The sequence below is a fragment of the Marmota marmota genome, unplaced genomic scaffold (genome assembly GCF_001458135.2).
Source record: "Marmota marmota marmota unplaced genomic scaffold, marMar, whole genome shotgun sequence".
Lineage (NCBI taxonomy): Eukaryota > Metazoa > Chordata > Mammalia > Rodentia > Sciuridae > Marmota > Marmota marmota.
The window spans coordinates 14,611,795-14,624,653 of NW_025999869.1; the positions used below are offsets into that span (position 1 = coordinate 14,611,795).

The 12,859-nt window shown below is 41.1% G+C and overlaps 1 protein-coding gene across 8 annotated transcripts in view; it reads left to right on the top strand.

The window, feature by feature from the left end:
• Ebf1 (EBF transcription factor 1) overlaps positions 1-12,859 on the top strand; it is a 383,619-nt gene that overhangs the window by 18,378 nt on the left and 352,382 nt on the right. For all 8 annotated transcript variants that reach the window (XM_048816292.1, XM_048816295.1, XM_048816298.1 and 5 more), the window contains 2 exons: positions 2,506-2,579; positions 12,317-12,385. In XM_048816292.1, the coding sequence (XP_048672249.1) occupies positions 2,506-2,579; positions 12,317-12,385 (143 nt within the window). The remainder of the gene's footprint in view (positions 1-2,505; positions 2,580-12,316; positions 12,386-12,859) is intronic.

A 12,859-nucleotide genomic window follows, 5' to 3' on the forward strand; every position in this document is an offset into this window, starting at 1 on the left:
CTCAACTTTTTTTTTTTTTTTTTTTTAACAGTAAGGGAAACCTCACCAATATTTGTGAATTTATTTACCAAGTTACTTGTTTTAGTTTAGCAAGATAAATATTAAAGTTGGAACAAAGGTTATCAAGAGTATTAAGAGAACATACAAAGAATTTAGTGATGATGGGAGTTAGCAGAAATGCGTCATTAGAATTTTTTAGCACCATGTATAAGATCTAATCAGTAATTTACTGTTTTTTAAGAATTTTTTTTCAGCTATGATTACAGGAAATAAAGCAGGCTGACTTTTTTTTTTGGTTTTCAGAGCATTTTTAATTAATGCATTTTTTTTTTTGAGTAAAACAACTTCTTGGGAATTTGAAAAGGTCTTTGAAGAATATAGAAACAAATGGGCTAGGGATATAGCTCAGTTGGTAGAGTGTTTGCTTTGCATGCATAAGGCTCTGGGTTCGATCTCCAGCACCCTCATTTAAAAAAAAAAAAGGAATGAATCATCTGTGTGCTATGAACAGTGGATGAAAATTTGAGGCATAAGAGTTATTAACATAATGTAGATTATCTCTGCAGAAGATAGTTATGAATTACGCAGGTACAGTGATAACATTATAGTGGAGAAACCTGGCAGATGATCTCTGGTGAATGGCAGGCAACAAATGGTCAGAGATTAGGTTGCCAGTAGTGGCACTGGTGGACAGCATGACCTGATAGGGAGGGTTCCCTAGCACCCCCATAGCATTCCCACCCCGAAGTACATCACTTTAATCTGAGCCTGAGGAAACTCAGATCAACCCAAATAGTGGAATGTTTTGCAGAATGACTGGCCCGTATTCTTCAAAAATGTCAATGTCAAGAAATTCAAAGGCTCACAATTGTTTCATATTAGAGGAGACATGACAGCTGAATGCGGTGATTAGTATAGGATTTTCTTTTGCTGTAAAGGACATTATTGGGTAATTGGTAATCTCAAGAAGGTCCAGAGATTAGATTATTGTATTGTATCAATGTTAATTTTCTGATGTAGATAATTGTATGGTGGTTATGTAAGAGAATTCCTCATTTTAAGAAAATACAGGCTGAAATATTGAGGACATGTCTGCAGTTTACTGAACATTTTTTTAGGGAGGAAAGGGAAAAGAATAAAGCCAACTTAGTGAAATGCAAGCATTTGTGGACTCTGAGCAGCAAATATCCTGGACTTCTTTACATATTCTTGCCACTTTTCTGTAAGTCTACTATTATGTCAAAGTAAAAATATTTTTTAAAAACCCTATATGGTTATGATAGCCTAGCTGTAAAAAAAAGATTCTGATTGGGCCAATGGTAGGGAAATATTTCCTCCTCAATTTTTACTTTGTTGCAAAGTTTGTTTTTCCACCTGGTTAGATATAATAACCTGGATCTCTTCTAAGGATCTTTACACACTGGGTCTTAATCTGTACCCATCATTTGCATATTCTGAATGTTCCAGCATCAAAAACAAAGTAAATTAGAGCCAACTACCAGTTAGTTGGTGCAGCATTTTTATGTGCTACATAATAGTCTCTGGCTAATTTAAGTTTTGTCACCAAGAAATTGAGGGTTATGTGAATGTGTGAAAGTAATTTTATTAACGATTTGAAGCTGTGTGATATTAGTATTATTCAGTGATGCAGTGTTAAGTTAGCTAAAAATATCCCTGTGCAGAATACTGTGTTGCTAATAGCCCTGTGTTTTTCTTTGGGCCAGGTATGAACATGTAGATCTGTGAGGAAGCTGAGGTCTAAGGGAACCTTTGTGGAAGCAAAATGTTTGTGCACACATTACAAAAATAGACAAAAACATCTTGGCTGGTGAGGTGGTTTGGGATTTTGAGAGTGAGAGGCAATTTGTAATGTAGGGAGATAATTCTGTGGCTTAACCACCACACCCAGCATATGCTAGCAAGTATTCCTGTTTGGGTGGGTGTGCACCCTGTGAGAGGGCCTTTTTTTTTAGTCTATGGTGGGAAGAGGGATTTTCCCTGATTGATTGAATCCTTTGTAAAAGGATGCAGTCAGTGAGTGGATGCCTTAGCTTCACCCACACTTGTTTTCTCCTGCTCCCCACTAGAACCCTAAAATTTGGGGCTGGGAGTAGTAAAGCAAGAGGCAACTGTATGCTTTTCTGTAATTTAAATAAGTAGTATCTCAGTCTATTCAGTCTTCTGGTTTTTTTTCTTCTTATTGATTAGGCTTATTTTTATTCTGAATTGAAAAAAGAATTATGGTTGTCTTGACAACAGAAGTCCATCACAAACCCTGATCCAAAGATGTGCATCATAATAAGGTGGTTGATAGGACAGAGAGGGACATATCCTATTCCATTCAATTTGGGTTGATCCTGAATAGTGTTTTTGGAAACCATCAGCTCAGCAAGGTTCTGGCTCCTAAGGGCTAATTGGTCCTCAGCAGTGGCGACCTTGATTGAGATAATTTTTGTTCTGCTTCTTGGTTCCATTCATAGCTAAAAATCATACCTTTGCTTTCAGGCCATAGTGTATGAAGGCCAAGACAAGAACCCCGAAATGTGCCGAGTCTTGCTCACACATGAGATCATGTGCAGGTAAGAAAAACCTTGGTCTCTCTCTTTAATTAGCCAAGAGAAGATGAATTAGTATCCCAAATGTAAGTGAGCTCAGTTTGATTTTGGGGTATACATTTATCTTGCTTCTGATCGACAATCTGAAAAGAATTGTTAGAAGTATTTGGCAGTCCATGTGTCACGTGTAAGAGTGGTTCTCAATTATTTATTAGATTTTGCTCTGAAAGACACCCACTCCATTTTGATATCTCACTGTCCTCCCTTTCTTCCTTTCAATTGAATAAGATACAATATAACCCTTTTAATGTTAATATAGGCACTCAACTGCATTGTTAGTAAAATGAATAAGCATTCTACTGAAGCCACAGAGGCTTCTGTTTGGGTAAACTTGAAATTTATAGTTTTTACTTTTTAATTCTCCCACTTAAAAATATGACTATCTGGGACTCGGGAGGCTGAGGCAGGAGGATTGTGAGTTCAAAGCCAGCCTTAGCAAAAGCAAGGTGCTAAGCAACTCAGTGAGACCCTGTCTCGAAATAAAATACAAAATAGGGCTGGGGTGGGGTGGCTCAGTGGTCAAGTGTATCCCCACCCCCAGAATGAACATCTGTACTTAGACATCATTTCTCCTTAAACTGAATGTGATTTTTTTCCCCCTTACATCTTATCTCTTAGCTGCTTTGTTTGTAATTGATGTTGTAGTGAATATTTCTTAGAGGTTGTGAGCTTTGAGCCTTTGGAAGGATAGCAAAGATGAACCCCTAAAAAGTCCAAAAATTCATCCTACTCATGTTTTTACTTTTGCATGCAATCAGACTAAAGCTACATTTGAAAACAGGGATGAGACCCTTGGTACCTCCACATGTGAGAGAATAGACCAGGGAATAGCCTTTTAACTCCTATTCTTATTCTTTGTAAAATAATACCAGCACTTTGCTCCCAATATATTCTGAATAATTGGATAAAGCATTTAGATGCCACTGTGCATCAGAGAGAGGCTACTAATTGCTTTATTAGCTACACAGCCTCCTTCTGGCATAAGGCGTGCTTGGCTACTACTATTACTGACCAATTGGTTTGGGACTTCAGCTGCCACCTCAGCATGGGTGGCCCTTATATGCTGCTCATGGACTTGTGGGGGAAAGCCATCTTAAGACTCTACAGGTGGAAATAAAACTCAAGGGCTTAATGTGCTTCCTGAGTGAAATCCCAAATATTAACTTCTTCCATGTCTATAAAAATTTCATTTTTTCCTTTTCAAAAAAAATGCTTCTAATATATTATTTCAAAATATATAGAACTTTCACAAGTTTCCACTTCAGTGATCTGTACAACTTGTTAATTATTCCAAAAATATGTTGTTTTTCTCTAAAGCAGTAGCAGAATCCAAAAATGTGGTCATGGATTTGTTTTATGATGAGGCCAAAATTAGGGTTATGCTTCATATAATGATTGTATAATAAAGCTGAGTTGCACCTCTCAGAATTAAATGAGTAAAATCCATTTTGAAAAGCATTAAAATGTGACCTCCTTTGTCTTCCTGTTTTCCCATCATCTCTCTATTATTTTAGCTTCCTACAATTAGCATGTCATTAGACTGAATTTTCCGTGTTCCTCTATGTGTGATTCTAGCAAAATAGAAAAGAGACAGGAAGATGGATCTCAACCAGTAGGCCAAATAATATCTATACATCATAGATTTGCATCTCGTATCTGCACGTTTGGTCTATGCTAGAAATAATTCTGTTCTTGAAATACTTAAAGATATATTATCCCTTTCACACACAGGCCTACCCTCTATTAATGCAGTTTATATTTTTCTTGTTTTTAAAATTCATTGGTCCAAAGTGCTTTATTATGCTGGTTGGTGTGCTTTATTGCTGATGTTCTCTCTATTTTTCAGAAACATAAAAATAGCAAAAATAAAATTCTCAAGCCACTGAAGGCAAACGATGCTGTTTGTACCAGGAGGCTAAGAGGGAAAAGCCATATTCAAAATGTCATCTTGCTAATGTTACAGATTACAGTTTTCCTGGCTGCCTATAGATGTGTAAGGGGTACTGTTTGTTTACCAGGCTGCCATGACCCCATTACACAAACCTGTCATCTATTGTGTGGCTAACAGTCTTTTAAATTGCAAATCTGATGCTCTTTAGGGGGCTTTAGGAAAAAAAAAATCTCACTTTCCACACCATCCTATTTCTCTTGATTTCTTGCCTGTTGTAAGTGGAAGTTGGGATGTGCTGAATTTGCACCAGGGGTGCAAATGCAGGCTCAATTATAAGCATAAAATTAGAGTCTGTTCACCATTAATCAGCCTGGCTAATTGCTATGCACCACCATTAGCCATATGGTGTGAAAGACAGCTTGCTCTCCCCAAGATGAAATTTCTTCATTGCAGACATGAAATAGTGAGGGCCCTGGATTTTAAAATAGCTTGTTTTAGATATTTAATTTCTAAACAACTTTCTGCAGTGCTTTCTATCAAAGCTAACTGCACAATAAAACTTTGCGTTGATGTCACAAAAGCTGTATATTTATAGTATGTTGGCTATGGTAAAGGAGGCACAGAATTTAGATCGACAAGAAAGGGCTTGGTATGATTCTGTTTTGTTGCAAGCAAAGGAAAAAAAAAGAAAAAGAAAAACAGAATTATATCTGAGGTGTTGCAAATTTTAAAACCTATTGTGTTCTATAGAAAAGCTGACCCCATTGCGTGAGTTGGCTAAAAGAACTGCCACCATTGGATTATAATTGTTACCACTTGGAGACAAACCTTTCTTGCTTGATGACATGGAGCTCTTCTGCAGCATTCTGGGAGAGTTTCTGCCTTTTTGGTGAATCGGCATCTGGCATACCAATCCCGATTACATTATACTGATACCTGGTGGTGATGTTCTTCAAATAATATGAATCCATGAATGACTTTTTAGAGTAAGATTCTAGAAGAGATTTGCTTCTAAAGGCATCCTGACATCCAGTGTTTAAATGTGATTGGAAAACAGGAGCTCTGCCCAGTAGGTGAACCTAGTTCTCAGTGATCTGGGGAAGGCTAGATGAAGTAGGTTTTCTCCACTTGTAGTACACAGGGCAATGGCAGTGGGTAGGTTCCCCGTTTAGGAAAGCATTCTTCCAGTTTTTAGTGCTTGGTTACTTGTATGACCAAGTGTTCTCAAAGCTAGCCCTGTACCTTGATGTGCTTTTTCTTGCTTCCTCTTTTACTGGCTTAGTCTGATTTCCTCCTTTAGACACTCACTAGAGCCTGGCTCTTCAGAGAAGTTGGCCTAGCCCTTGGTCTGAGCCATGGCCACTTGGGTGACGTCCTGTATACACTGTGCTTCCTTTGGGGCTCTCTTTGAGGTTTTAATATTAACTTTCCCATGTGGTGGTGAAGATTAAATGCTGTAATCCTTCTAATTGCTTATCATAGTGCCTGATACAGTCCATAATGAATGTCTATTATTATTGTTAGTAGTATATAGTATTAATGGAAGCAGTATCAGCAATATCTGCAGTGTTTAGCTAAATATTGACACATCATTTCTTAGGGTGAATGATGACAAGAGATTATTGAAAGGAAGTGAACTATGTATTGAAGCAAGAAAAGACTTTGTGCATTCCCATTTTGGTGGTTAAGGATGCCTTCATTCATTTGTTTAGCATCTTCTATGTGCAAATCTTCAAGGAATAGAGATGGATCCTACAGTAAGAGAGCTGTAGTTCACCTGGAAGCTGAGACCTGTAAGCGGACAACTAGACTTCACCCTAGAAAGGGTTGAACATGATAAAAGGTTGAGGTAGAGAGCTCTGCCTGTCCAGAAGAGGGACTAAATACTTGTAGGTGATCACAGGAGCGGGGAGCTGGATGAGGGATTTTAACAGGTGCATGAAGGAATGTTGGAAGTCAGGCAGAATTTCTGTGTGGAGTGGTCTGCAGTTGGGTGGACCTGTGGCCTGGACCTGGAAAGAGAGTCAAAGGGTCAAAGGTAACAAACACACAGGTCTTTTCCCCATGGTGAGAGTTGAAGTTATGGGCTCAGGTGGGATTGGTAAGAGTGAACGTGTAGAAAGAGAAGAGGCTGTGGCTACATTTTTGAGGAATAATCACATTAGCAAGGAGCGAGGGCATATTGGAGATTAGGAAAAAGAACCTTTTGAGCATACACAGGTCAAGAAATAAAAAGAACTTATCTCAAAAAGGGAAGTTGTCCATATAACATGTGCTGGAGAGATCCACATGGGGGTGAAGACTCAGAAGAGCACCAGAAAAGTGCCAGTTCACTGAACACTTTAAGAAAGGAGGTTCAAGTAGGAGGTGGGTCTTATATGACAGCTTATTGGGCTGGTGGTTTTGCTTTATTGAGACTGGGAAAACTTGACAATGTTTTTAAACCATTAAATAGGTTTCTGAAGAATTAAATAGGGGTGGGGAGTTACAGATGCTCAACAGGAGGAATCCTTGGGGAAGTTCCAGGTGAGGCAGAGGCTGGACCTTTATACTTTAAGAGATGGGAGGGAGATAGAGGATAGAAGAGTCTCTTTATGTTTTGGCTTCCTTAGAAACTAGCCACCCTTACAACTTAATCAGATTATTCATCTATTTTCATTCTTTAGTTGCTGTAGCTAAGTACAGAAGACATATTTTTTGGGGGTGGGGGGGATACCAGGGATTGAACTTGGGGGCACTCCACCACTGAGCCACACCCCCAGCTCTATATTGTATTTTATTTAGAGACAGGGTCTCATTGAGTTGCTTAACGCCTCACTTTTGCTGAGGCTGGCTTTGAACTTGTCATCCTCCTGCCTCTGCCTCCCAAGCCACTGGGATTATAGACTTGCACCACATGCGTGGCTAGTAGGGAAGACATCTTGTTTCTTATTGTGCAGCTGGGTTTGAAATCATGTTTTTCTCCAGTTGCAAGTGTCTCTCTTGAGAGAAAGAAGTTCCATGTCCAAGATGAGGATCCACAGGTCCCATGATTAGGGAACATTTAGGTGTGTCTTGATCTGATTTATGAAGCTGTGAGTCAGTTCCCTAGAAATTCACTGCCTGTGTCAGGCTATTAAGGCAGAGGCTTCTATGTTTGCTTTTCTCTGCTTGTGCAGAGCTGTTTGGGAGATGGTGGTCCTGCTGGAGAAAGGGCTGCTGCTCTAGTCCACCATGTGCATACCTTACCAGGTGCAAGAGACCCCCTGCTGTGGCTGGCCACATGGCTCTCCTCTGTTACTTGGGTTGCAGATTGGAAGGGATGTAAAGAGCAGAGCGGTGGCAACTGCCTGCTTTGGAAATCCTGCTCTGGTGACAAAGCAAATTAGGAAACTCCAAGCTCCGTCCCCCTCAAGATGCCTGCTTTAGGGAGCATATGCCATGTCCATGCAGGCGTATATAGTAGGAGCCTAAAAGACAGGGTTGTGAATGAATGAGGGTCTCACTGGGTAATGAGGTATAATGAGTACTGTGTTTCCTTTTATTAACACAGTGACTTTTCCCTGAAAGTGCTTTACAGCGGTTTCATTTATTGGATTGTTTCAGTATGAGGCCTTTTATGCCTTAAGCATCAGTGAATTTGTTCTCCTTTCAACTACTGGTCCTCCAGGGTCAATGCCTGTCTTGTGTGCAGTAGAGATGGGAGCCCATCTTTCTTCTTTTGAGTTGAGTAGGAGGAAGAACCCAACGGACAAGAGGTACTGTCATGGGAATGGAGGAATCTAGGAAGCCACAGGGCTAGGCGGCAGCTTAGCATTAAGAAAGACCTTCTTTCTCCTAATGGTGGTTGATTTTTAATTTTTTATTAGGAAACTAATTTTACAACACAAAATAGAACACTAAAAAAGCATGAAAATAAAACTTCCTCCAGTCTTCCCCATTGCCTCTTTCACCCCCTGCCCATAGGTTAACTCTTTGAAGATCCTATTAATTGATTAGAAAATGATTCCTGAAGTCATGTGTGCTGGACTCAGTTCCAGTTGCTGGGGATGTAGAGGGGGACCAAACAGTCTAAGATTCTGTGCTTGTGCGGCTTAAATTCAAGTGAGAGAGATAGACCACAAAAGAAGACAAATCAATATGAAATACATGCATAGTGTTCCAAGAGAGGTACGGCAGGCTGAGGCGCTTGGGAGCTCCGGACGTCAGGGACAAAGGGAGGTGTCTAGAATCCTGTGCCAAGTGAGGGGTGAGCCAGGCTAGTGAACAATTCCCCCTTCTTTTCCCTCCCTTTCTCTTGCACTCTTTCATTTTTCTTCCAGAAATGGGATGATACTATGCACATTATTCTGCAACTGGTTTCTCTCAATTCACAATACAATGTACACTTTCTTTCCATGATAGCACATCAGACCCCACCTTTATTTTTTAATGATGCATAGAATTCCATATATTCCACATGCTGGAATTCCATATATTCCATATATTCCACATATACACACATGCATTCATGTGTTCACACACACACACAGACACACACACACACACACACACACAATATGCCTGTGTGATACATTGAAGTGATTCAAGAAACAGGAAGCCTGTTGAGCTATTCTTCATACTGTTCATGAAGTTCTCTTTATGAGCATTAAGTGACCCTGGTCCCCTTCATTTGTATTCTCCTCTTCTTCAATCTGCCTCGTTCATTCCTGTTCTATCCTTCCTTCCACACTTCCGTTCTTTGCATCTGCCTGTTTGCCTTGGTCCCTCGGGGCACAGCATAGAGGCATGGTTCAGTGTAACTGGTTGCTCTCAGGGGTTTTTTAATTTTAAGGAGATGAGGACCATGCTGAAGTCCAGGGACACACCTCAAGCCTAGTGTGGCACTTGTTTGGGGGAATGGGTTAGAAGCTGTGTGGTGTGGAGTGAACCTTCTTTCCCTTAGCAATGTCTACCTGGAGGGTCACTTGGCCCCTTTATTTGTCATTTCTTATTCCCCTGGGTTGTCTCTCCCTTAGCATGTCATACTCATTCATTCATTCATTCATTCCTTTGATTACCTAATACTTGAGCTTTCTTATTCAATCCCAGGATTTATGCTACTCATTAGGGAGGTAAAATTGACATTTTCTTTCTTCATGAAGCACATGAGTTACAGGAGAAGGAGAAGGAGAGAGGGAGAAAAATCTAACAAAAGATGCAAAAATACACACCCAACAATGTAATTTTCATTGTTTCCAGTGCGCTACAAGAAAAACACTCTAGAGGAGCCTAATTTAGATGAAGAGTGGATGTCAGGGCAAAGCTCTCTGAGGATGGAGGAGTAGGCTGAGCTCTGAGGGCCATGGAGAGGTTGACTGACTGGGGATGGGTTGGAGATGGGATTGGCCAGCAGAGAGGCCTGCCTAGGCCTGGGCCCCAGGGCTGACGGAACACAGCACATCAGAGGGATTGAAATTGGCCTGTGAGGCTGGAGCTTGGCAAGCTGGAGAGAAGGGGCAGGAGGTGGGGAGGTGGTCTGGCATGGCACCCAGTCATGGATTTGTTCTAAGTGCATTGGGAAGCCTTTCCAAGGCCTTGAACACTGAAGTGACATGTCCCATGGATGTTTTCAAAAGATCATTCTGGCTATTGGAGGGGTCACAGTGGCAATGGTGGGACTAGGTGGGAAGCCACTGTGGGAGCCCAAGAGAGACATGAAAGTGGCTTGGCTGATGATGGTGGCAGTAGAGAGGGAAAGAATCCAATAGGGCTGTTGGAAGAGGCCTGAGAGAGCATTTCATCCAGGTAGGACCTTGTGAGAGTGTGACCACCAGGGACTTGTATCGTTCACAGGCAGTTTTTGAAAAAGAAAATGGAGAAGAAATAGGCCCTTCCCTCTATCCATCCTCCCTCCCCCACCAACCAAAATAATGGAGATTTGGGCTCTGTTGATGGCCTGGCTTTGGAGACTGGCTGCCTCTACAAAGTTCAGGGCAGATTTGCTCAGACTTGGAGAAGAGGTAGCTGAAGGAGGCTGGCACAGGGATTGGTAGTGAAGTTGCCCTTCTAGAGCTCATAGTAGGCCAGACACAGGGCACAGGCTTTATGTCTTGATTCCTCAAATCTGTGCTTGAGCACTTAGGGGTGGGTGCCCAAATTGCCCCATTTGACCAACTAGAAAACTAAGACTGTGAGGTGAAGTCCCTTGCTCAAGGCATCATAGGTACCTCTGTCTCATTCCGGAGCCAGCATTTTTAATCTCTGTTGTTTGGGAGTTTTAGCTTTTAATTAAAAAAAAAAAAAAAAAAAATATATATATATATANTATATATATATATAGAACATGCAACTCTGGCTACTTGTGCTTCTTTCTTTCTTTTTCCCTTATCTGTCTCTTAAATATCAGGACACTTTAGGCTTTCCATACCCAAAGCACTGGTGTAGCAGAATTTAGGCCTAGAGGAAATAGTTCCCTCTGAATCAGAAAGGGAAAGGGATCAGGTGGGTGGAGTGGTTTTTAGCTGGGCTTTGACAAAGGAGATAGAATTCTTACCATTGCTTTCTGAGGACATGAGGCACAAACAAAATTAGCTGATTCACTTTCTCTGAGATATAGTTACAGTGGGGAAAGAGACTTCCCAATTTTGGTGAAAGATTCCCTGTACAGAATATTTGTGGCTCCTAAAATTGAAGTTCAGTGTTTGATTCTCTCCAGCATCTTTCTAAATTTGGGCTGCATGTTCACTAAATGACAAGTGTGTGTTTGTGTATGTGTATACCCAAGCACGTGTAAGAGGGTGAGAGAAAAGTGCATATTTTGCTTGTGGTGTATGGTGAAGTCTAACCCTTGGATAACCTCCCCACTTTAACTGAACTAATATGTGCTTCCATAGTGTAACTCTGGGTGTAACCAGCAAGCGGACACGTTTGTTATTTGCAAAGAAGTCTCCAATGGATAGTTTTCTGCTAGCCACGGGTATTTTCAAAAACATGAATCTTTCATCCTTTACAAGCTTCTCAGTTTCAAAAAACACCAGCAGCCTTCAGGTCACAAGTGGGTAGGGTTTGGGTTATGGGTGCTTTCTTTGCCCATGGCTTTTCTCTTTTTGACCTGATCAAGAGTGGTCACTGTCAGGGCTGTGGTAACATGGGATGCACCGTCCATACGGTTTCCAGAACACTTAAGTGGTGGCCAGTGTTGTCCCCCAAACCTAGAGGACTGTGCCTGTGAACCCCACTTTCCTTTATGTTGCCTTTCCCTTGTCTTAATCATTATGTTTTGCCTCTATCCTCATGCAGATGATTCAAAAGCAAACAATTACTACTTTAGGATTTGGGGTAAGGCTGGGGTTGAAGGAGATGCCGCCCATAAAAGAGAAAGGAGAAGAAAAAGGAATCCACTTAATACAGAGTGACTGGAGGGGGAGAAATCACTCATATCTCATTATTGACGCGTTCCACACAATTAGTGTGATCTTGAGGGAAGAACGTTTGAGCCACCCACAACCTTGACTATTCTCATTGGATGGATGTAATAACAATGCACTTCACACTGAACTCTGCCAACACTGCGGGCAGTGATGGAGAGACCCCATCTTAGGGCTGTCACTCGTGGCTCTGGGAGAGCCCCTCTCCCTCCCTTCTCCTCTGTTCAGGGAGAGGTTAACCCTGGTCATTAACCCATAGGTGACCCAAATAGAATTTTCTGTCCCAGGGATCCGTTGATTGCCAGGTATGGCTTTGTGGTAATTCTAGCATTTGCAACCCAGCAATTTGAACCTTCTGTCTGCTTAAATGATGATTTTACATTGTAATGATTGTACTAAATCCTTTCGCTTTTGCTCCACAGCCGCTGTTGTGACAAGAAAAGCTGTGGCAACCGAAATGAGACTCCCTCAGATCCAGTGATAATTGACAGGTAGGGACCACTCTTCTTTCCTGGGATTCTTATTCCTGATTATAATGAAACACCTGCCCATGTGGCTCGTGGGCCAGGGTTAGGAATTCACGTAGCCGAAGTTTGCCTGTTGGTCCTGACTTCAGGTGCGCCGAGCGATCGTGATCCCTGGGAAAGCTGTGCGGAATGTTCTTTGGAGGCCTGTTTCTTGGATTGCTTCGGTCTTGTGTCTGATTCATGCTCCTAAAGGAATATTTTTTTCATTCCTGACTTTCTGTGGCTCAGTCCTCATGCTGTGCCAGGAAGCTTCAGAAATAAAATAATAATAGTTTGTGATTTATGAAATGTGGTTGGGTGCTTATAAATATTTAACTTTTATTTGAAAAATGTTTGAATCATTATCACTTTTAGCTACAGTAGTTCTGTTGGACGTAATCCATCTACATTTTAAGGTTTTATTTATGCATAAAAGCAGTTTAAAGAGATCTGTGAACC